Below are 24,020 nucleotides of genomic sequence, written 5' to 3'. Positions count from 1 at the left end.
TTCCCCATAGGTGTCACCCTTGAGTTTACTGTGGATGTGTTTATTCATCTCCAGAATTTTATCCAGTCATCACATGATTTAGAATTCATGTATTTCTTTGGAGCCGTATTACATAATTCACGCAACCTTAATTTCTTTGTGTACCTGACTTGTTACACCTAAATGTAAATAGAATGATAATATCCCAAATAGACTGCTGGACACAGAGTTTTCTTTGCATTGCAGAAAGGTAAAGCTTTATTTGAGGGATCTCTTGTTCAGTAGAGAACCAAGTGCACTGCAGAGCCCTGTGTGTGAGCACAGTGATCACAGTGATGGACAGCATGGAAAGGGAGGACTAGATAATTTTAGGAAAAGCCTAGTAGTTATTAGTTTTGATTTCATGAAGAGCACTTGGAGAGCAGTGTGGGCGTGGGGAGGTCACAGCGCGTGCGGGCTGCGCGTTACCGCGCTGTGGGCCGGCTGCTCCCACGGCACTGACTGCAGCAGGGAAGCCCAACACGTCGGTGGTGCCTTAACACACTCTTGACTGCCCTGTGGAAAGAAAGAACAAACCATTGCTCTGATAGGGAAACCAAGAGTCTCTTTGCAGTGATGACATTTCAGACGCATCCACTATTTAAATATCCATTTGTTAGCAAAAGCATGGAAAAGGAACTTAGCCTGTCTCTGGCATTGGAGCCAAATCTCTTTGAAATTAAGAGCTTTGATTGTAAATGGTTTAATCCCTGCTGCAATTGCAGATGTGGAAGCCATAGCATAAGGTTGGTATTAACAGAAAAAGGGATGAAACAAAAAATGTGAAAGCCGTAAGTTTGGCTGCTCTTTGAAAGATATTTCTTACCTGCCTTGTCACTAGATTGACCATGACTGTAAGAACTAGAAGAGTGGGAGGACATTCCTCCTCCTTGGAGAGCTCCTTGACATGATCTGTAAAAGGAAAGGAGATTTAATGAAGGGAGCAATAAATGCATACTGACATCATGTGCAGTGCATGTAACAGCTCAATTTTTATTCCTGGATCTTGCAAATATATTTTTATATATTTTTTTTCATTTCATTCCATTCAGCTGTATTTTCCTAGAAAATTGTAACAGCAGAGACAGCAAGAGACTGTTGCAGTATAATTCTTGTACTCTCACAATCCAGCTGTGCTTGTTCGTCTGCTGACAGAAGGAACTTCATTACAATTTGGTTTGGCACGGTGATTCCTCTCATGGAATTCACTCCATGCAAACAGGTCAAGAGGAACTGATTAACTCAAAACCTGGCAGTAAAAATCTGCTCTGTGTTTCCCTTGATGTTTGATCTGCTTATGAGGTTTTTGATAGACACATTTCAATGCAGATGCTGTGAAAAAAAGTTGCTGAACTTAGATTTCAGCTAGAGACAAGTAAAATATTCTGCTCTGTCTTCCATGAGTGGCAAGAGAGAAAAGCTTGTGATAAAATTTGGGCCCTTATTTGCAAACAGAGAACGTACACAAGATCCTGCTGCCCCTCCTGCAGCAGCGCCCGGTACTGCTGGATCTCCTGCTCCAGGCGCATCTTGATGCCCAGCAGCATCTTGTACTCCTGGCTCTGACCCTCCATCTCACAGCGGATGCTGGCCAGCTCCTCCTCGATGCAGTTGATCTGCGCCTGGATTTGTTGGAGCATGCGGCCATAGCGAGACTCGGTTTCTGCCAGGGAGTTCTCCAGAGAGCTTTTCTGGAAAGACAAACACAGGAGTTGAGGAGCAGAGTTCTACGGCTCCCTGCCCGTGCCAAGGAGGGAAGGGCCCGCAGATCCTGCCCACGTACCGTGCTGAGCTGTGCCTGCAGTTCGATCTCCAGGTTCTGCATCTCGCGCCTCAGCTCCGTGAGCTGGTGGCTGCTTGTCTGGATGTCCTGGCTGCTGGAAGTGACCTGCTGGTTGACTTCTTGGATCTGCAGAGTCAAACCCCAGACACTTTCTGAGCCACAAGGGAGCAGATTTGCTGAATGAGAGCTCACATCTCCAGGGAGCCTCTCCCTTTCAGCCAGCCCTGGTACCAGGGTGTCTGGGCTATGCCACCAAAGGAGACCCCACTCTGGGCATTGCTACATACCTTGACCTCGTACCACTGCTCCACCTCCCTGCGGTTCTTCTCAATGATCTGCTCATATTCATCTCTCAGGTCATTCAGGATCTTTGTCAAGTCTTCTCCAGGGGCAGCATTGACCTCCACGCTCACGTCGCCACCAGTTTGGGACTGGAGCTGCCTCATTTCCTGCAGGGAGTCCAGAGAGAGATACAAGAGCACACACAGGTCATTTGTTGTGCTGGGGCCTGTGGGTAAAGCTCTACCAAGGTACAAAGGAATGACAATCCCATGGCATAAGGTGAAATTCACTTGGTATGTGATGGTGGGAGCCATGAAGAATCAACGGATTGTGTATTTGGCTTTGCTATTTATCATTGGATCGTACCTCCTCATGGTTTCTCTTGAGAGCCATCAGCTCATCCCTCAAGGACTCCAGCTCAGATTCCAGGGAAGACCGAGTGGTAGTGAGACCATCCAGGATGTTTCTCAGGCCATTGATGTCACCCTCCACGGTCTGACGGATGACCAGCTCGTTCTCATACCTGTACCATAGGAAAGCCAAGCATTACACACTCACTTCATTACGATGTGTAGGCTTGATCATACCACTTTAGACAGGACTTCATCCATCTGCATTGATGAGTCTTATAAACTTTCTGAATCAAAACAGGCAAGGTTCACAGAGAGCTACTCACTTCATTCTGAAGTCATCAGCAGTCATCTTGCTGTTATCGATGTCCAGAATCATCCTGTTGTTGTCCACAGTGGCAGAAATAATCTGCAAAAGGGGAAGGTGGAGAGGAGTCTTTCTGTGTTCTAGATTTCCAGGACAAGCAGAAAGAAGACACAAAACTTTGGTCGAGTGTTACTGCTGGTCTTGAAATTGTTTTATGGAGCAGTGCAGGGGCCACAGAAAGTTCCTGAATTGCCATAGCACAGGGACTGATGAAAGCAAAGTTTTGGCCTTCTGAAATTTTTGATGAAAGAATATATTGATGGGGGAAAGAACAGAAGAACATTTATTTTGGGAAATGGCCAAGCCCCTTGGGGTTCTGCAATCTAGGTGTAGGAGACAGTGTGGGCTTTGCCCCTGATGCTGTAAGTCATCTCATTATGAAAAAGGTTGATTGTAATGGAAGACCTCAGTCCTTCCACGTGGTGTCTGCAGGAGCGTGAAGGCACAAAGGGAGCTCAGATCCTGCCATGCCGGTGCTTTGGCTTTGCACTCCATGCAGCTGATGTGGCTGGGAGCAGAGGGAAGCACTGCACACCACACAGGTCTGGTTTGGAGCCACCTGCACAACGTGGGATGTGCACTGCGTGAGCCAGCGTGTCTGTGGCTGCTGGGGCTCCCGGTGCCTCGGGCTGGGCCCTGCTGCCCGTGGGCTGCTCTGAGGGTTCGCTCAGCCAGGGGACGGGAGGTGCAGCTCAGCAGGTTTGTGCCTGCGGTACCACCAGCACGGCCGTGCCGCGGGTGGTAGAGCCCGCTGCTGGGGACAGGAGGAGGAGGAAGAAGCAAAGAGGAAAGAGGAAGGCCTTAGAGGAGAGAGGAGCACGTGGGAGATGGAGGCACGTGTGCCGGGATGATCCTACCTGATTCTGGAGTTGTTCGATGGTCTGGTAGTAGGAGCTGTAGTCCTTGGAAACGCTGGGAGCTTGTTTCCTGTACCACTCCCGGATGTGGTGCTCGAGCTGAGCGTTCTCCTCCTCCAGCCTTCGCACCTTGTCCAGGTAAGAGGCCAGGCGGTCGTTGAGGTTCTGCATGGTGACCTTCTCATTGCCGCTGAGCAGCAGGTCCCCCCCAGGGCCGCAGATGCCCGCAAAGCCCCCGCCGAAGCCCCCGGCAAGGCTGCCCATGCTCAGGCCGCCCCCGTAGCCCCCGCAGGCTGCCCCGCCGTAGCTGCCGCCGCCGATGACGGAGGAGGCGTAGCGCCGGCAGGACACGGAGGAGCTGCGGCCGCTGCTGCCGCCGCAGGCGCCTCCACCTCCTCCTCCGCTCCTGTACGAGGTGCTGGATGTTCTCTTGATGCTGCAGCTCATGGTGAACGGATCAGATATTCAGATGCAAAGCTCTGCGCAGCGAGATACAGGAAATCAAAGTGCAGCAGGCCGTCCTTGCTGGTGGCTATTTATACCTGCCCAGGTGGGTGTCACCTGCCAGGCAGTCCAGCTTCCCATGGGATTTGCCAGCCACAGTGCTCATGCTGAAAGTGATGTGCTAAGGGGAATTTCTTCTGGGGCTTGGGACAGCCCTCCCCCCAGGTACTGGGTTTGCGTGCTGATTCACACCAAGCCTGCGCTGCAATTTCGGGTGGGTGGCTGTGAGTTAGATTTTGCTGGAGATAGTTTGTTGCTGGCTACTTAGTGAGTGAGACTCATTTTAATAGTTGTTCTTTGTTCTTTGGAGTAATTTTCTTTTGTCCTGAAAACAGGTGGTGAAAGCACCACCTAATCACTCTGCTTTAATTTCAGATTTTGAGAAGTGTGAACTCAAGCACACTTTGCGTGAGGCTGGTTCAAATTTGCCTCAGAACTTAAGAGTTTTAGGTCAGAATCCAGAGTTTAGGTTTAGAATTTCTTTTCCCTAGAGAAGAAAGCTTACTGTGGGTACTGTCTCTCAGAGTACTTAGTGGTAAATCACAGTAGAATGAGCTTAACAGCAGCGATGTTATTTCTGTTCTCACCAAACTCTGGTGGTATCACTTACAGGAAATCCTCCTGTCTCACGCTCTGGCATGCATGCAGTGATGCCTTTTTAAAGTTGTGATTTTTTAAACATTTTTGTGCATATTTCCAATCACTTAGAGGTTATCTTAAACTGAAATATGTATGTGAAATCTATATGGCTGCATTGGCTCTATCCTGGGAGAGGAAAGAAAGGATTTGGCTTGGCCAGATGAAGGTTGAGATTGTTATCAGCTGGCTCTTGAGGAAGGCGGTACCAGGGCTGTTTGAAATACAGAACAATCCTGTTGTCCATGCAGAAAAGGGCACAGTCTGGATTTGAGTGTGTTTGGGCTGGAAACTAAGGGGACATTTTTAACTATGGGAAGCAGAAGGATCTCGAAGAGTTTCCATTGCAGTAGCTGTGGATGGAAGAGAGAGTTTCAAATCTGATCTCAGTCAATTGATGTTGGGGATTGTATCCTTGTGTAACAGAGGTAGCTGTGATGACCCTCTAGGTCCCCCTTACCTTCAGTCTTTTGTCCCTTGGTGCTGCACCACTGCACCACTGCACCATTTTGGTAAGGGGGCAGATTGTGATAAGCCCTTTGGAAAGGAAATTTTGCCTTTAAATAACTTTTGGAAAATGTGAATTTTAAACCTGAAAGTCAAAGGGCCTCATTATGTGAGTGTTGAACTTCAATGGAATCCATCTCTACTTGAAAGTTATAATTTGCCCATTTTTTTGTTGTTGGTTTCTCCATTTATGCTGTAACTTATACACACCCTGCAGTTGTGGCTCAAGCAGGATTTTCTTTCTTAGCCACAGTGATTATGGGATCCATAAAGTTACTAATGTGTGTTATGACTGACTGAAGGATCATGGAAAACCATTCACCCTCTTTCTTGACACACCACCACCCCCATATCACAGATCCTTTGATCTGCATAATTATGATTGTTGTTTTATTGGTAGCTCTCTAATTATCCGCACGTCAGAACCAGGTGCTTTGCATATGTTATTGAGACTGAGTCATCATTATTAAAAAATAAAAATTATTTTCTCACAGGGTGTGATTCCTTAGTCATATTTTCCTCATTAGATTGTTGAAATGCACTTTTATTCTCCTCTATGAGAAGTTTATTGCTGATTGGTGGTAGTGCCAGAGGTGTTGATTTTATATCTCCTTCTCGGCATCATTGCATCACAGCACCTGGCCCAACAATTTCTGACATTTCCCAATGCTGTAATTTCATACTGTCACCAGGTGCCTTTTGTCTGTCTCTCTGTTCCTCTCTTCTTTTTTGGATAGGAGAGCTAATCATCCTTACTGCCATAACTGCATCCCAAACATTTCATCTCTAGGCTGTTCTGTAACTTGGGGGTATTTCCTTGTCTCCATGTGCATTTCTGGCCACTGTCCTGTGGACATGGCTCTTGGCCTGAGTTGGCTGTTGTGAGTGAGTTTGGACCTGCTACTTCATAAGCCAAAAGAGCCAAGACTGTTCAGGAGCCATTACCTTTCACGATGACAGAAGGAGGTCAGACATGTTCTGCTGTAGAAGATGTTGAGGCTCCTCAGCCATTCAAACACACTGTAAGAGCTTTGAAATCACATTTTCCCCTGGCAGACCTTTTGCTCATAGTGTGCCCCATGGACCTCTGCAAGTCAGACATTTGTTCGAAGGAGGAGTGCTGTGAATCCTTTCCAGTGCTGTTTACTCACTGGTGAAGTTGGATGCTCCAAATTGGCAGAAGAACCAAAAGCAGCCTGTGGTTTCCACAGAGGCTGTGATGCCATTACTGGATGTATGTCTTCAGTCACACTAGAAGGAGAGGACAATCCTAGATACAATTACTGGTAATTAATTGTTCTGCAGTAAATGAGTCAAATGTGGTCTTGGTAAGAAGGGTGCTACTCCCAAGAGTTTCGTCAGGATCTCCATTTGTGCATTCCTCATCCGTCATTGTCCTGCAGCATCACTCAACCTGTGCATTTATTTGGTTCATTCAGAGCTGCAGGATTTCCACAACGCCCCCTTCTGTGCTCATCTTTCTCTTATGTCACCCTATGGGGTGGGCTCATAAACTTGCATATGTGTAGACCTACAGAAAATCCTATTAAATGTGAGCTACTTCAATTCCGCAGCTGATCTAAATCATTACTCATAGCCCTTCCTACCACTGAAAAAGGACAAATTTGGAGATACTTCCCAAGGGAAATTAAGCTTTTACAGCAGAGGGATCCTTTCCTGTTCTCTTTCTCTCTACCTGCTTCCATGCGCTCCTGTTATCCATGATGACCACTAACTGAATTCTAAATTCCTCCCTGCCAAAGCCTTTTTTTCCTATCCTGTAGATCTTTTCAGAACACTAAGGAGGTGTATGGCTTTTTCTAAGAACATGGATGAGTGAAGTGAGCACTGGGAGCAGGCAGTGGTGTCAGGATACCTGACCACGGAAATAGCACAAGTTTTCTGGAGCGCCTGCCAGCCTTAGATGGAAGCTGTGTGTCTTGTTGTGCCTTTGGCACACCTGTGGTGTGTGTTGTCCCTAGGACAGGCCTTGGCCCATCCCCTGGTGGCTGTTAGTGCCCCGTGGACCAGCAGGAATGTGTGGAGGGCATTGTGCTGTCAGCAGCAGGACTCCACAGTGAGCTGATCCTGCTGTAGAGACTCCTGAGGACTTTCCCCAGTGCCACCCACTGCACCAAGACCTACACTCCCAAATCAGCTCAGAAATGGGGACAGACACTGCAGCTCTGGAGTTCCCAGGAGTTCTCTGGGTGAGGACTGCATTTTTGGTCATTCTGATGCTTCTCTGTGTTTCTGGAACATTAGAAGGAAGCAAAATAACCTTGCAGTTCTTTACTTATATACATTAACTGTAATTTAAGGTTCCATAATCTGGCCTTAAAAGAGATGTCTCCTTCAGCTGCTTTGGCTACAGTAAATACAGCTGAGACCTGAGTGAGCTCTGGCAGCCTCTAGAGACAAAAGTCATGTTTGCATTTGCTTTACATCACTTTCTATACAGTTAAAACCTGAAGTGAGTTTTTTATTCATTGTAGACAGGCTTTTATTCACACAAGTTCTTGATGCTGGACTGATAAAAGTCAGTTTTTCAACAGGTGTAGAAAGTGTATTCTTTGTGGACACTCACTGCAGGCTGCAGTCAGGGTGCTGTGCTGGCACAGCCAAGGCATGTGGTTACTGAGAGAAGACCTAAACAAAATCAAACTCTTCTAAGTCATTTGTGATGAGAAAGTGTTTAATAGCATTACCCTAAGAAATCAGTCCTTCAGTCTGAAATGAAATGGGAAATACTAGAAACCAGGTTTAATCAGTGGGGAAGGGATGAACAGGAGGAACCTGTAAGTGATACATGGCTGATTTCGTGTATCTGGTGCACAACAGTCAGAGACTGAAAAGGGGCTTCACTGTGATCTTCAGAAAGCAAAATGCATCTAAAGGAGCTGCCCTAATTTAGTATTGCTCTCTCATCTCTAATTTTGTTGCATATTTTGTATTCTTAAGCAGTAAAATATAGAAAATGCCTGCAGTGAAAGGAATGTGTCTCTCATTTCTCTTAAGGCAGAGTATCAGCCAGCTGTGTGCATTAACAGAAATTGAGTTCTTGGTATTAAATCAGTATTTAAATTGAAATTTCTATCATAAAACACTGGAGTGTTTTTGGTGAATGACACTGAAGGGAACAGATCCATTTTCTTGCTGTCTGTTTCTCCCAACAGAAGTCAGCAATATGTCATTCTCTGCGCAACAAAAGGTGTAGAAATACTTGTGAGGAAGACCCTTCATACTGGAACAACCTCTCCTGAGTCACACCTTCCTTCCCACAGTACTTGGGCTGTGATGAGATTAATGGACTCAGATAACTCATAGTAGTACCATGGGGCACAGTTTAGTAAATTAACAGTTAATCTCCTGAAGTTACCCATCATTCGTATTTTCTTTCTCCTTTCACTCACATAATTCATTCTCTTTAGTACAAGTGGCAAGGCAAGGGGCCAGAAAGCAATCCCCTAGTGACCATTAAAAAACAAAATGGTAAATGATTTTTAACATCTCAGGAAGGAGAAAAATTGTGTCAAGAACTGACAACAAGATTTCTATTTTCAACCTTATACCTCTTGCTCGTGAAGAGAGAGTTCTGAAAGCCTCAGCCAGCAGCTCCCCTAGGCAGAGGCTGGCTGTTGTCTCACGTCACACAGCCATGGTCACAATTCCTGATATTTCCTTTCACTCAGTGGTTCTATCCCAGCACTGTGTCCATTCTCCTAGTGCAAAATGGACTGTCCTGAGATCATGTACCCCATACAGCCACACAGCCCATGTTTGGTGGATGATCTGGATAAGTACCCGCGTGAGGTTGATTAAATTTATTTTCTCAGACATGTTGTGATTTGAATTGCAGACATAAAGGTTTATTAGAGCGGAGTTACCAGCAGAGTGTGAGCCCTTTAACAAAGAATGAATTGCCAAAGACAAGTTGAGTAAGCCAAGCATTGCAGGGAGGAGGAGGGGGTGCTGGGGCAGGTGACCAGGCTCATCTTCCAAACCCTTGCCACTGCCTCGGCCGTGCTGCAGAAACTCTCGGGTGTCTCTCGCTGCCCACGGTCGATGCATCTCAGCTGGACAGTGCCAGGGTCTCTCCTGCTGCTCTAGCACACTCTTGACTGCCCTGTGTGAGCACAGAGCAAATCACTGCCTTGAGGGGCAGTCTGAGCATTCCTGCTGAGTGGAATTCTTACACCTGACAGTGTTAGCAGCAGAGGCACAGAGGCTCCATGCCCAGCAGCACCCTGAGTGCCTTCTCAGAACTGTATTTTTTTATTGTTACAGTAAGCAAAGAAGTATTTCCCATCCCATAAAGTTTATAAACTGTATTTTATATTTAGGCAGAGGGAAGAGCAACACTTGCTGTATTTTAACCCCTGATTCTGCTGCAACAGAGTAATGAGGTTTTTCACTCCCGGGCAAATGGACCTTGGAATCTTTCCCAACCCAAACTAAAAAGCTTTTTTCTGATCAAATAAATTGCAGCCATTGGGGCAGATGTAACCCACTAATAATAACATGCTTACAAAGTGTTGACTTACCTGACATGTCTCCACACTGGGAATGAGAGTAGGAAGCAGAATATGACTGGGAGGATTTTCCACCTCCTTGGAAAGCTCCTTGGGAGGAACTGTAAAAAAAAAGAAGAGAGAATTCATCAAAACCTACTAACATTGGCTATTCAGTTGAAATACATGTTGATGTAGCTTCAGGGACAAAAAGTCTCTACTGGTAAATAAGTACATGAGGATTTCTTTTTACTCCCTTACTATAATATGAAATACATACACAAGGTCCTGCTGCCCCTCCTGCAGCAGCGCCCGGTACTGCTGGATCTCCTGCTCCAGGCGGGTTTTTATACCCAGGAGCATCTTGTACTCCTGGCTCTGACCCTCCATCTCACAGCGGATGCTGGCCAGCTCCTCCTCGATGCAGTTGATCTGTCCCTGGATTTGTTGCAGCAGGAAGCTGTAGCGAGACTCGGTTTCTGCCAGGGAGTTCTCCAGAGAGCTTTTCTGGAAAGACAAACACAGGAGTTGAGGAGCAGAGTTCTACGGCTCCCTGCCCGTGCCAAGGAGGGAAGGGCCCGCAGATCCTGCCCACGTACCGTGCTGAGCTGTGCCTGCAGTTCGATCTCCAGGTTCTGCATCTCGCGCCTCAGCTCCGTGAGCTGGTGGCTGCTTGTCTGGATGTCCTGGCTGCTGGAAGTGACCTGCTGGTTGACTTCTTGGATCTGCAGAGTCAAACCCCAGACACTTTCTGAGCCACAAGGGAGCAGATTTGCTGAATGAGAGCTCACATCTCCAGGGAGCCTCTCCCTTTCAGCCAGTCCTGGTACCAGGGTGTCTGGGCTATGCCACCAAAGGAGACCCCACTCTGGGCATTGCTACATACCTTGACCTCATACCACTGCTCCACCTCCCTGCGGTTCTTCTCAATGATCTGCTCATATTCATCTCTCAGGTCATTCAGGATCTTTGTCAAGTCTTCTCCAGGGGCAGCATTGACCTCCACGCTCACGTCGCCACCAGTTTGGGACTGGAGCTGCCTCATTTCCTGCAGGGAGTCCAGAGAGAGATACAAGAGCACACACAGGTCATTTGTTGTGCTGGGGCCTGTGGGCAAAGCTCTACCAAGGTACAAAGGAATGACAATCCCATGGCATAAGGTGAAATTCACTTGATATGTGATGGTGGGAGCCATGAAGAATCAACGGATTGTGTATTTGGCTTTGCTATTTATCATTGGATCGTACCTCCTCATGGTTTCTCTTGAGAGCAATCAGCTCATCCTTCAGGGACTCCAGCTCGGATTCCAGTGAAGATCTAACCAGAGTCAGGTCATCCATGAGATTTCTCAGGCCATTGATGTCAGCCTCCACAGTCTGACGGATGACCAGCTCATTCTCATACCTATGTCACACACACAGAGACAGAGAAATGGGGAAATGAGATGCTGACAGTCAACACATCCTTTTAAGATCAGTATTCCAGTAAAACAGGATGACTCAGTAATACCACCCTGGGCAGTCCTCCCTTGTCTTCTTAGATGGTGATGAGAGGGATTTGACAGACATGCAAGGTTCACAGGGAGCTACTCACTTCATTCTGAAGTCATCAGCAGTCATCTTGCTGTTATCGATGTCCAGAAGCATTTTGTTATTGTCCACAGTGGCAGAAATAATCTGCAAAAAGGGAAGGTGGAGAGGAGTCCTTCTTTGTTCTAGATTTCCAGGACAAGCAGAAAGAAGACAGAAAACTTTGGAAAGGTGTTATTGAGGGACTTTAGAATTGTTTCTTGCAGTAGTGCAGGGGCCATAAGGAAGGGTAACGATTCAGATTTACTTTTCAGGGAAGCTTGTGCTATCACAGACCATCCTGCCAAATCCATGATCTTCCATTTCTCAGGTTAGGGACAGCCCCCGTGAGTCCCAAAGAGTGTTTGCAGCCCTTTCTATATAAAGTGCTTCTTCATGGTGTCTGTTTAATCTGTTTTTTTGGTGTGACCGGATTGTAATGGAAGACCTCAGTCCTTCCACGTGGTGTCTGCAGGAGCGTGAAGGCACAAAGGGAGCTCAGATCCTGCCATGCCGGTGCTTTGGCTTTGCACTCCATGCAGCTGATGTGGCTGGGAGCAGAGGGAAGCACTGCACACCACACAGGTCTGGTTTGGAGCCACCTGCACAACGTGGGATGTGCACTGCGTGAGCCAGCGTGTCTGTGGCTGCTGGGGCTCCCGGTGCCTCGGGCTGGGCCCTGCTGCCCGTGGGCTGCTCTGAGGGTTCGCTCAGCCAGGGACGGGAGGTGCAGCTCAGCAGGTTTGTGCCTGCGGTACCACCAGCACGGCCGTGCCGCGGGTGGTAGAGCCCGCTGCTGGGGACAGGAGGAGGAGGAAGAAGCAAAGAGGAAAGAGGAAGGCCTTAGAGGAGAGAGGAGCACGTGGGAGATGGAGGCACGTGTGCCGGGATGATCCTACCTGATTCTGGAGTTGTTCGATGGTCTGGTAGTAGGAGCTGTAGTCCTTGGAAACGCTGGGAGCTTGTTTCCTGTACCACTCCCGGATGTGGTGCTCGAGCTGAGCGTTCTCCTCCTCCAGCCTTCGCACCTTGTCCAGGTAAGAGGCCAGGCGGTCGTTGAGGTTCTGCATGGTGACCTTCTCATTGCCGCTGAGCAGCAGGTCACCCCCAGGGCCGCAGATGCCCGCAAAGCCCCCGCCGAAGCCCCCGGCAAGGCTGCCCATGCTCAGGCCGCCCCCGTAGCCCCCGCAGGCTGCCCCGCCGTAGCTGCCGCCGCCGATGACGGAGGAGGCGTAGCGCCGGCAGGACACGGAGGAGCTGCGGCCGCTGCTGCCGCCGCAGGCGCCTCCACCTCCTCCTCCGCTCCTGTACGAGGTGCTGGATGTTCTCTTGATGCTGCAGCTCATGGTGAACGGATCAGATATTCAGCCCCAGATGCAAAGCTCTGCGCAGCGAGATACAGGAAATCAAAGTGCAGCAGGCCGTCCTTGCTGGTGGCTATTTATACCTGCCCAGGTGGGTGTCACCTGCCAGGCAGTCCAGCTTCCCATGGGATTTGCCAGCCACAGTGCTCATGCCAAAAATGATGTGCTAAGGGGAATTTTGTCTGAGGTAAGTAAAAGGCATTACCCTTCAGTGCAAATATGTTCTTAGTTGATTCACACCTAGCTGCACTATAATTTTATGTGGGTGGCTCTTTGTTGGATATTTTGCTGAACAATGTTGTATCCCTCAGTTTCTTATAATCTGGCAATATCTCACTGGGAACAGCAGCTAATGAAGTTTCTGGTTCATTGTCTGTGTCCGTAATCCTTTATGTTTTGAACTCAGTAGCTCAGCTTTAGTCTTCCACCTGAGATCACAGACATGATTCGTAACACCAGCAGCCTCCAAGGGACTCTTCATTCATTGATTTATTTCAAATTACATCAGCTTTATAGAAATCTACTTTAATGCGCCAAAATTAAATTTTTTAAGACTGCATTCCCATGTCTTTTACAGAAGAAAACTTGACTATGATTTTTTTACTCTGTTGAATAAGGTCCTGCTGGCATTCAGTTTCTCTGAACATACAGCATGTGGATCACAGTCTTTTTTCTTTTTGAAGAAAACTCTGTGTAACAGCTACAAAAGTAACATTGTGCAAGGGAAAAGATATTAAATCTTTTCCTATCAAAGAGCTCCAGATTTTATTGTAATGGTTTTAAATGAACTCAGAGGAAATTGTGAAGAGAAATATTTTACTTTGCATATTTTCATCACTGTATTTAAATAGTAATTTCTCAGAATACATCCTTGAATTATATAATACAATGAAAAAATAAGTTTGATTAAAACAGCCGAAGATTAGATCTGAAAAAATATCATCATTACCTGAGCTCATTACAGTGAAGGGTGTTTTGCAACCACAACAGAATACCTTGCACCACCCAACAGAGAGTGAGAAATACTTGTGTACTTTTTTCCACTGCCCGTGCAATAGGGAATGGCAGTGAGCTGCTTTTTCCATCTTTACTAATCAAGCTCCTGTGAAACTGAGAAAAGCCTTGAACAGAAAGAAATTTTCAGATTTCCAGCTGTGCACTAAATATCAGCATTGCAGCTCCTACAGAAGAGTCACTGGGCTGTGCAAAGGAAGCACAAGGAGCTGGTGGGACCTGCTGTGAATTGCCTCAAGATCAGATTATCCACAGAGAGGGAGGATGGCTTCAACCTGGAGGTGTTTTAGGAAGAGGTTCCATATTACAGAAGAATAAATAAGCCCACTTCTCTCTCTGGCTGTAGTTATGCAGATTTGCTCCCCCTTGTAGCTCTGTTGGCCCGAGGTGCTGCCACCATCGCTGAGGGGCCCTGCCCTGGCTGGCACCGAGGCTGTCCTGGGCTGGCACTGGGGCTCTTGGACACGGGGAACTTCTGGCAGCTTCTCACAGAAATCCCCCTGTATCCCCTGCTACCCAAACCTTGCCACACAAACCCAATACTGTGCCTTATGGATGTCAAACGATCTTGGAAATCCTTCCTTCCTTCCACCTGGGTCTCTCAGTGGCAGCTGTCTTCATTCTGTTTTAACACCTTCTGGACTTCACTGTGTGGTGTGTAGCACTTAGTGCCTGTTGGGCAGCAAAGTAATTAGGAGTCAGGGAAATAAATGCTCTTCCAAAATTGGTTTAAAGCATGGTCTGACATCAGTGGAGGTCCCTGTCCCTCTCCCTGCACCTGTAGGAGATGACAATGCAATTCCCTCCCTTAGAGGGCTCTGGAATACCCACAATTCTTAAACCTCAGACCGTTTATCATGAACACCATGGCTCTTTCTGGATGGTGTGTGTAGTAAAAGTTTCTAAACCAAAGAAAGAGAAATTAGCATTAGTAGAATTTCACTGTTCCTGTTCCATGTCCTTGGCAGCATTTATGCAGCACAAACTCTGTTTAACCAGCCTGCAAAGGCTCATTCATGCCAGCACAATGCCAGCACACTTCGGCTTGGTGTAAGTCAAGTGTTTCTGTTTCCCTGAATGGTTTCCAAGTGCTGAGATGGCAGTGTGATGTGTATTTCTGGAAATCAGTTTTGTGTCTGTTCTCTCAGTCTGTACTTACATGCATCTGTTGTGTTACTCAGCAGTTCTGTGGAACTCACATTTTGTTTCACTCTCCACTGAACCCCAGAGGCCCCTGCCTTGTGTGCAGCCCTGCACCCGCAGCTCAGCCTGCAAGGTTGTGTGCAGGTGAGATGTACCCTCCCCTCGGGCAGCCTCACTGGAATTTTGGCCCCTTAGGTGCTGGGATACATTGGTAGCTATATACAGAAGCGAACATTCCAGGCCCTTTTACATGTACTAAATTTCTCAGAGGTCGAAGGCAATTGCTGTCAATATTAACATTTTATGGAAATGAATTTTATAAAGTTCCTGTAAACTATATTTCCCTTTCACTTCTTATCATTTCAAAACAAGATCCCTTATCTGAGCATTTCCAGGTTAAACCAAGGAGTACCCATCAAGGTTTTGTGAATTGAAACATTAGTTTCATTTTACAACCACAGCTCTGTAATCATTGGTGTTCCTTTGCAGACACTCACGTGCTGCCAGCACCATTAGAGTCATTGAGCTCTGAGGTTCTGCAGTCCTTTTAAGGCTGATATTCATCTGTTGGGTCTCAGAACTCAGCTCCTGGGAATATCTGACACATTATAAAAAAACAAAGGCACAGCCCAAGAAGATTCTGATCTGCCCCTACTGCTCAGAAATTGTGTTTTACCTCTAAATTCTGTTATCAGCTACTGGAGTGTATTATCAGCCTCTCTACCTGGAGGTGTGTCTTGGCATGACTTCGTGTTTTCTAAGTGTTTACACCTATAGAAGGAAAGAAAAACCCCATACAAGATTCTGGTTGCATCAGACAGAAATTAAATTTTATTAGAGACAACCTGAGCACCAAACAGGTTGGATGTGTAAAGCAGCAGTTTGAGTGCCAATGACCAAAGCTGCAGAGCTTTGGGGGCAGAAGCAGCACAGAGCATGCAGGGCAGGGGGAGAGGTGGCATCTGCAACTCCCAGGAACTGTTCAGAGCATCATCATTCCATGAGAGTGTGGGGAATGCAGTGGATTTGGGCCAGTTTCTTTTTGAAAGGTCTTGTGCTAGAGGATCTTTGATGTAAATTCTTAGTCAAAAGATTTTCTTCCATATCCTGTTTAGAGACAAAACAAGCACAAACTTCATCAGTCCTGGCACTGCACATCCAAGATACCAGTATCCCCCAGACATTAGGATTATGTGGGAGTGGCCATAAGCATTCCAAAAGCAAAAAGGAAAACTCCTGCATGGCACAAAGGCTGCAGGATTTATGAGATTCTGCAAAGAATGAGACAGATGAAAAAAACCAGCTGAGGTTAAACTACAAGATCAGCTGATATCACCTACAAAATGGAATAGAAATGGACTGTGTGGTCTGGAAGCCTTTGCACACAAAGAGGAAAGAATTGTTAGTAACGGTAAATCTCATACTTCCCAGAAATTTTAGTTTATCCTCAGTACTGTTTGCCTCTGGAAGAGTATGTTGGTATAAATTAGTGCATAAATTAGTCAGGATGTGGCTGAGAGAGCAGTATGCCCATACCATAGTTCTCACCTTGGCTTTCGCCGCCACTCCTGCAGGACTGGGACTGGGAAGATGAAGAGTAGGAGTGGGAACTGCTGATGCCTCCTGAGGTTCTTCCTCCTCCTCCTCCTCCAATGCATCCACCACCACTTCCCCCTCCCATTCCTCCACTTCCTCCTCCCATTCCTCCACTTCCTCCTCCCATTCCTCCTCCACCACTTCCTCCTCCTATTCCTCCTCCACAACTTCCTCCTCCCATTCCTCCTCCCATTCCGCTGCCACCACCTCCATATCCACCACTCATGCCACCACCTCCTCCTCTTCCTCCTCCGGAATAACCACCACCTCCAATTCTACCACCTCCCATGCCTCCTCCCATGCCTCCTCCCATGCCTCCTCCCATTCCTCCTGCTGGGATTCTGCAAAGAGAGAGAAAGAAGGGAAAACAAAGTTAATAAATAGCACTTTGCCATCTGAAGGCCATTGAGCTACAGCCAGCGCCTCTCTGGGCTGTACTGCTGGTTAGAACCCAGCACTGCACAGCAAAACAGCTGAGGCAGTGCCAGAAATGATCCCCTCTTTCAACTTCAACGTGAATGCAAGAGCTTTTGCTTTTCCCACATTCTGCCTAGGGATTCCTTGCAATATTTAGCATATACATCAGTGTATGGCTCAAAATCAGAAAGAAGAGACTGAAACTTTAGCTGCTGTTTCAGGTACCATTTCCAAGAATAAGCTGGCACACTGCAAAAGTGAGGCTGAAGTAGCATGAACTTTCAAAAACTTCTATAAAGGTTTGGAAAACTTTGGTTGGTTTGGTTTTTTAGTTTTGTTTGTTTGTTTGTTTTTTGGTTTTTTTTTTGTTTTTTTTTTTTTTTTTTTTTTTTTGCTTACAGTCTTTTCCTGCCTTTTCAGTTCCTGTCTTTCCTAGAACCAGGCTCTCTTACATGGTTTTCCTTGTCCAGACCCAAACTGGTAGTTCAGAATTTCTGCATTAATTTTTCTTCACACGAGTTACATTCTGAACAGAATGAGATATCTCACACCTGTGAGGTGACTGGCCAAGACAGCTGCATCAGCCTCATTTCAGTACAAAATCAGTTTTGCACATCTCCACTGTTACATTTCCTGCCGGTGACTGACCAGCAGCTGGGTGTCACACGGTGCTGTGTTCTGTCAGTACGTACACAAGGTCCTGCTGCCCCTCCTCCAGCAGTGCCCGGTACTGCTGGATCTCCTGCTCCAGGCGGGTCTTGATGCCCAGCAGCATCTTGTACTCCTCGTTCTGGCTCTCCATCTCGCAGCGGATGCTGGCCAGCTCCTCCTCCAAGGGCCCGATCATGGCCTGGATCTGCTGCAGCTGCATGTTGTAACGACGCTCCGTGTCTTCCAGGTTGGATTGCAGAGAGTCTATCTGCAAAGGGAAGGCAAAATGCAGTGTTTATGGGAATGTGGTGATTTTAATTTATTTTTGTGGGAGAACAGGAGATCTTCACAAATCCTCAGAAAAAAAGTGTATAATTGAAGGTAAGTAATCCAATATCCCATTCTCCTTGGATGGATTACTTGCTGGCTGTAGCTCTTCTCACATACAGACTGTGTCATGGGTGAAGCAAATGCCTTTCCTTACCATGCTGATCTGTGACTGCAGCTCAATTTCCAGACTCTGATATTCACGCCTCAGCTCAGAGATCTGCTGGTTGCTTGATTGTATCTCCTGGCCACTGGAATGGACTTGTTGATTAACTTCTTCCATCTGAAAAATTAACATCCAAAAATTTAAACATTTTTTAATAATTAGAAAACATTGTGAGTTTATCATAAAAGCATCAGGAAATTGATTAATATTAATAAAGATGCCATTCAGACTGTTTATTTCCCACAAGCCACTCTGCCAACACCCTGGTAATTCACTGACTGCTAGAACTCTACCTGTTTTACCACATAACTGATATTCCAGGACTGACCTGTTGCAGGAAACTGCCTAAAGTAATTTAAAGTTATTGTCCCTTAAATAACACATGATAAATTGCCTTTCACCAGCTGTAAACAGGTCCAATACTTTGTGAAGGATTTAATGACCAAAGCCTGCCTGTGCTTTACCTTGGTTTCATACCAGCTTTCCACCTCCTTCCGGTTGTTCTCAATGAGCCTCTCGTACTCGCAGCGCATTTCATTTAATTTTTCCATTAAGTTAATGCCAGGAGTAGCATTGACCTCCACATTGACATCTCCACCAGACTGGCCTTGCAGTCCTCTCATTTCCTGAAAAAAGATCACAAAAACCCCATGAGGTTCTCAAAGGGTGAAGGTAAGGAGGAATGGCATCAGTTCAAATAAAGGGAAGGAAAAGGACATGGATCCTCACACAGCTCCCGACTCCAGCAAAAGGGCCTTGCCTGCCCTTGCCATGGAACAATTCTGATATTCCCAAGGCTCCAGTGCTCACAGGGTTGCAAGGAATTCTATGCAGTGTACTCTTTGTGGGAATCTTTTCTTCTCACTGGGAAATCTCACTGAAGAGAGTAAAAATGCTTTCTTTTGACTCCTCCATATAGCCTATCCAATTTTCCTTCCATGAGTTCAGCAAGCAAACTGTAGTTCATACTGAAAGCCATTCATGCCCCTGGTCTCACGTGTTCCTGGTGTCTCATGACACCAGCTATGGCCAGCTGTGGCCTCTACACACTCCTCAGCAGCAAAGCTGGCTTGTGTCAAACTGGATGATCAAAACCAGTGGCCAAAACCTGATTGCTGCTGGTGGAAAAAGTGAGAGGAAATTCTTTGAGTATTGTGTTGCCTTTAATTATTGAAGTGTGAAGAAACTTACCTCTTCATGGTTCTTCTTCAGGAATATCAGCTCCTCTTTCAGGGACTCAAACTGTGTCTCCAAGTCAGATCTGGACAGAGTCAGTTGATCCAAAAGTGGACGTAATCCATTGATATCACTTGCCACACTCTGGTGGAGGGTATATTCAGTCTCATACCTGAATGACAGACAAGAAAGAGAGGAAAAGTGCTGCCAGACCTCTTTGTTTGGTATCTCAGTTATGGACAGTTCCCATCTTACATCTCTGGTCAATTCTTAGGAAGGACCCCATTTCTTTCTGTCTCCAATATCTGTGTTTGATTTCAGTACAGTTTCTCTCTGTGAGATTTATACCATGAGGATTATGCTTAGAAATCTACATGCAAGGATGGAGAAACTTAGAATGGAGTCCCTTAAATGTGTCTCTTTAAGAAGTTGTCTGGAGAAAAATAATAATGAAAACCCAAAGCAATCCTTCTCAGAATGCTTTTCCCAGCAATTCTCTATTCTATGATTGTAGCTAAAAGTCTCCAGCTTCTACAAAGATTAATTGGCAATGGAAACTTGTGGGGATAAAGGGAGGCAAAGTGGATGGAGCCAGGAAGGGAGTGACTCACTTCAGTCTGAAATCATCCACAGTCATTCTGGTGTTGTCCATGTCAAGAAGCATCCTGTTAAGGTCCACATTAGCACCAACAATCTAAAGGGAGAGGGCAGGTGTTATTCAGTCAGTTGTCTTTTCAGTCCCACAACAGAGACAAGCAACACCTATTGCACAAACACCTTGCAGAAGGGCTTTATGGCAATGTCAAGCCTTCAAGCCTGACTAGAGCAGCAGGAGCTATTGAAAGAGATGAGTTTATTGCTTCCAGATAAAGTACCCTTACTGTTATTTTTGTTTAACAAATATCCATTAAAAATACCTTGTTGGAAAGAATAACCAAATGAACTCCTCCTATTCAAAAAAGAAAAAACCAAACAAACAAGAAACCCCAACCCAACCAACAAAAAACAGTGGGAAAACAGAATTACCTTTACTTTTGAAAACAGCCACGTTCACACAAGAGATGCATGACTATTAAATGGCTGAGGGCTGGAATGAGACTAGCTGCACATGCTGGCTCATCCTGTATATTTCCAAAACCATCCAGTGAATATGGCAATAATAGCAGGACACAAGCAAGGATTAAGCCTGCTGTTCAAGAGTGAAGAACGAGCGAGCAGCAGCCCAGCATTGCAGGGAGCACGGCGCAGGCTGTGTGATGGGGCACTGGTGCTGATCTGCCACTGCACCCAGCAATGCTTCCTGCACCAGGTACACGTGTGGCAGAACACGTGGACAGCAGCTGGTCCCCACATGACTCTGCTTCCTGGCTAAAGCACAGGAAGGGGAATATCACCCCAAAGAGGGGCCTTGTGCTGCATGAGGAAAGCGCCATTCCAGTAGGAGCCTGTTCCAATTTAGTCAAAGTACGTCATACCTGGTTTTGCAGCTCTTCAATTGTCCTGTAATATTGGCTGTAATCCTTGCTCTGAGAGGGAGCTTGATTTTTGTACCACTCCCTGATCAGCTGCTCAAGTTGGGAATTTTCTTCTTCCAGGCGTCGCACTTTATCCATGTACGACGCCAGGCGATCGTTGAGGTTCTGCATGGTCAACTTCTCATTTGTGGAGAGCAAGCCAGACTCCTCCCCAAAGCCCATGCCACCAAAACTGCCTCCGCCATAGCTGCCACCACCACCAAAGCCACCACTACCCCCGAAGCCACTGAATCCACCTCCGCCGTATCCACCACCTCCATAACCACCTCCCATTCCCCCAAATCCACCTCCTCCTGATCCAAGTCCTCCTCCCATACTTCCACAGCTCATTCCTCCTCCATAACTGCCACCACTCATTCTGCCCCCATAGCTGCTGCGGCTGATCCTGCCACAGCTGCCACTGCTAAAGCCTCCCCCATAGCTGCTCCTGGAGCCTCCTCCACCAAAACTTCTCCCAGAAAAGCCCCCGCTGCCTCCAGAAGAGGTGTATTTTCTCGAGGACATGGAGGAGTATCCTCCAGACCTACCCCCTCCACCACCTCCACCACTGCATCTTCCACCACCACCACCACCTCCTCCTCCACTGCTAATTCTAATGGTACTGGTCGAAGATTTGGTGCCACAGCTCATGGTGACAGCAGGCAAGAGTCAAACCACAACCCCAAATTTAGCTGCACAGCCTGATAAGCTTCAGGACTGCAAATGTTCATCCCCAGCTCTCTCTATTTATACATTTGACACTGGGTGTCACCATCAGGGTGTTTCCTTCTCCCAGGGCATTTACCAAATTTCTTGTTTGTGCCAAGAATAATTTGCTGAACAGTACTTTTGTGCAGCTATCTCAGGCAATCCAGCCCACAGCTGGGCTTCTGAGGCTTGATTAAGGTTGAACATCTCACTTCTTTTGGGTGACTTTCTTTTCATTTAGTGCTTTCTGGAGTAGGTGCTTTCTCTGCTAAGGCTTTGTAGCTGCTATTGCTAAAGACTGTTTGTTCTCCTTTGCTCTTTCCAACTTTGTGCATTTCAGATTTTCTACACAACTTATGTTCCTTTTCTCACCATATGTGCTACTGCAAGAGTTTTATTAATAGGATTGTGTGACTTGTCTGTAAAGATTGTACTTGTGTATCCCTGCCAGCACTTAGAGATCATCTTATTAAATATGAGCAGGCTATTTCAAGCCATGCAGAGGGATTCTTGTTTAAAAATCAAAATCCCTCCTTTGTGAAGAAAGGGCTAGGGCAGCACACAACCACACAAGTCCTAGAATTCAAAAAGAAAAATAATACCAAACTTTTTTCAACAAAGCACTGTTGATCTTAAATAGAAGGAAGATCAAGGAAGTGTTAATTGTATTATAAAGTCAATTGTATCCCAATTAGAAGTTGTTTTATTTCAGACAATGATTTAAAAACTAGTGTGTGGGAAGACTTTTTATCATTTAATATAAAGCAGCTCACTCTCTCTATTGTTAATGTGTCATATATTGTAGGTGATAATTATATCTATTGTTCTTAAAGCAAAGATCCTTGAGATTAAAATAGCATCCTGAGACAAAAGCTGAAAGACTTTTTACACAAATCAGTAGAAATCAAGACTGTTGAGACCACAAAAGAAATGACCCCAGACTTCAGTGTTGCCCTGATCCCCAGAAGCTGACCCTGGATGGAAAGTTTCCATCCTCACTAGGTATGTTGGATGCCAAAGCTGAGTGTCTGAAGGCAGATGTGCAAATAACAGCACAACACCAGCATTTTTGTCTTGCTATAGATGGACCCAAACTGTCCCCAGTTTGCCCAGGAGAATGTACACAGTTTCCCAGCGACAGTTGTATTCTTTCTGAAATGTCTTCATCACCTGCCCTCCTCTCTGTGGGGTTATGGAGCCTTTAATGGCTGTAGGTAGTTATGAAATGTAGCAATCTCCCCTAAACCTCAGGTGCAAGAGCAGAGGGCTCGCCTGAGGAACTGCCATTGGTGCTCTGCTGTCCTTGTCCCAGCCAAGACCTCTTGGAGATGACAATGCAGCACAGTCCTTGCTTTCCAAAGGCCACCTTGGTGGGATGTTGATTGTAAATTCAGGATTTTTTAACATTTGCCGACCGCATCCTTTGTCCTGGCCTTTGTGCTATGTCTGTGCCAGCATTGCTGTATTGCAGCTTGTGCAATTGCTTTCAAAACCTCCCGATTTTATCTTGCTATTTGATCTCTCAATGGCTGAAAGATGATGAAAGATTCCGAGCAGTTTGGTGATGGAATAATTTGTCCTGATTCTCAGCTGTAGGCTGGTAGTGACACCACAGCAGCATAAACAGTTTCTGGGCTTTAGCACAGTCTGTTATTGGTGCAGAAAGAGGGAGTTTGCTATAGGCAAAAAGGTTTTTCTTTTTTCATGCTGTTTTGCCTCTGGGTCTGGGTAATGCTGCTTTGCTCAGTGGGACCCTTTGTCACAAACTCTGCTGTGGTGAGTAAAATTGATTATCATGTTCCAATTCCCATCAGTGATTCCAGGGATATTCCTTAGACATGCATTTCATAGCCAAGATAGAAGATCTGTGGGTTTGTTAGTGATAGTAAACACAAAATTCCCTGGAATGATTAAAGAAGGAGTAGAAAAATTGCCAAAATAATACCTTAATCTGTTTATTTATCTTCTAACAACCCACATTATTTCCTATTTTATTTACTGGTGTCTTTTTCCATATATAACTATTCATAGAAGGGATTTGTACATACGGAAGAGTTCTTCTGATAAGGGCAAGTTTTATTTCAGGCTTGGAAAATACTTTAAAAAATAACAGCAATGAAAGGAAAGAAAGATTCAAACCACTAAGGGTGGAGAATTTTTACTCACTTTGACATTTCATTTTAGCTTTGTATTGTTACCACTCTTTGTATATAAAGGAGGATCATAAATGACAGATTTTGCCTATAAGGTAACTTTTAAGCCACATGCTCATAGGATGTTCCTGTTTTGTCTTTAGCATTGCTGCTATTTCATTTTTGTTAGTAGTTCCACCTTGGTGTGGAACACCTTGGTTTACAGGAACCCTGTCGGCCATGAGACCATATTCCTGTGTATTCCTGGGACTGAGAACTGCCCTTGGGATGCTGGTTTCTGTCACAGTCACTTTGTGGCTCTTTGGAATAGGACACTGAAGTGCCTGAATAATACAGGTGAACTACGAATACTTCATCCTCCTCTAAAGCTGCACACACTGAATTCCCTCCTGGCTGATTTTGAAACAT

General features: G+C 46.0%; 3 protein-coding genes across 3 annotated transcripts; all 3 read right to left on the bottom strand.

Annotated features, from left to right (window-relative positions):
- Positions 1-218: 218 nt before the first annotated feature.
- On the bottom strand, positions 219-4,209 carry LOC128819875 (keratin, type I cytoskeletal 15-like). The gene is made up of 8 exons (XM_054000269.1): positions 3,658-4,209; positions 2,760-2,842; positions 2,450-2,606; positions 2,089-2,250; positions 1,802-1,927; positions 1,483-1,709; positions 845-930; positions 219-534 (listed from the first exon to the last, which is right to left on the bottom strand). The coding sequence occupies exons 1-8, from the start codon at positions 4,102-4,104 to the stop codon at positions 515-517; spliced, it is 1,308 nt and encodes a 435-aa protein (XP_053856244.1). The 5' UTR covers positions 4,105-4,209; the 3' UTR covers positions 219-514.
- Positions 4,210-9,145: 4,936 nt separating this feature from the next.
- LOC128819869 (keratin, type I cytoskeletal 16-like) lies at positions 9,146-12,729 on the bottom strand. Its single transcript, XM_054000261.1, has 8 exons — positions 12,283-12,729; positions 11,409-11,491; positions 11,063-11,219; positions 10,702-10,863; positions 10,415-10,540; positions 10,096-10,322; positions 9,849-9,937; positions 9,146-9,430 (listed from the first exon to the last, which is right to left on the bottom strand). The coding sequence occupies exons 1-8, from the start codon at positions 12,727-12,729 to the stop codon at positions 9,411-9,413; spliced, it is 1,311 nt and encodes a 436-aa protein (XP_053856236.1). The 3' UTR covers positions 9,146-9,410.
- Positions 12,730-15,706: 2,977 nt separating this feature from the next.
- On the bottom strand, positions 15,707-21,444 carry LOC128819868 (keratin, type I cytoskeletal 10-like). Its single transcript, XM_054000260.1, has 8 exons — positions 20,713-21,444; positions 19,849-19,931; positions 19,253-19,409; positions 18,526-18,687; positions 18,053-18,178; positions 17,610-17,836; positions 16,453-16,841; positions 15,707-16,011 (listed from the first exon to the last, which is right to left on the bottom strand). Exons 1-8 carry the CDS (start codon positions 21,400-21,402, stop codon positions 15,986-15,988), a joined length of 1,860 nt encoding a protein of 619 aa, XP_053856235.1. The 5' UTR covers positions 21,403-21,444; the 3' UTR covers positions 15,707-15,985.
- Between the last annotated feature and the right edge of the window lie 2,576 nt (positions 21,445-24,020).

This window comes from Vidua macroura, chromosome 27 (genome assembly GCF_024509145.1).
Source record: "Vidua macroura isolate BioBank_ID:100142 chromosome 27, ASM2450914v1, whole genome shotgun sequence".
Taxonomy (NCBI): Eukaryota; Metazoa; Chordata; class Aves; order Passeriformes; family Viduidae; genus Vidua; species Vidua macroura.
Note: the sequence above shows the minus strand (reverse complement) of the source record. Positions and strands in the feature narration are given on the sequence as shown.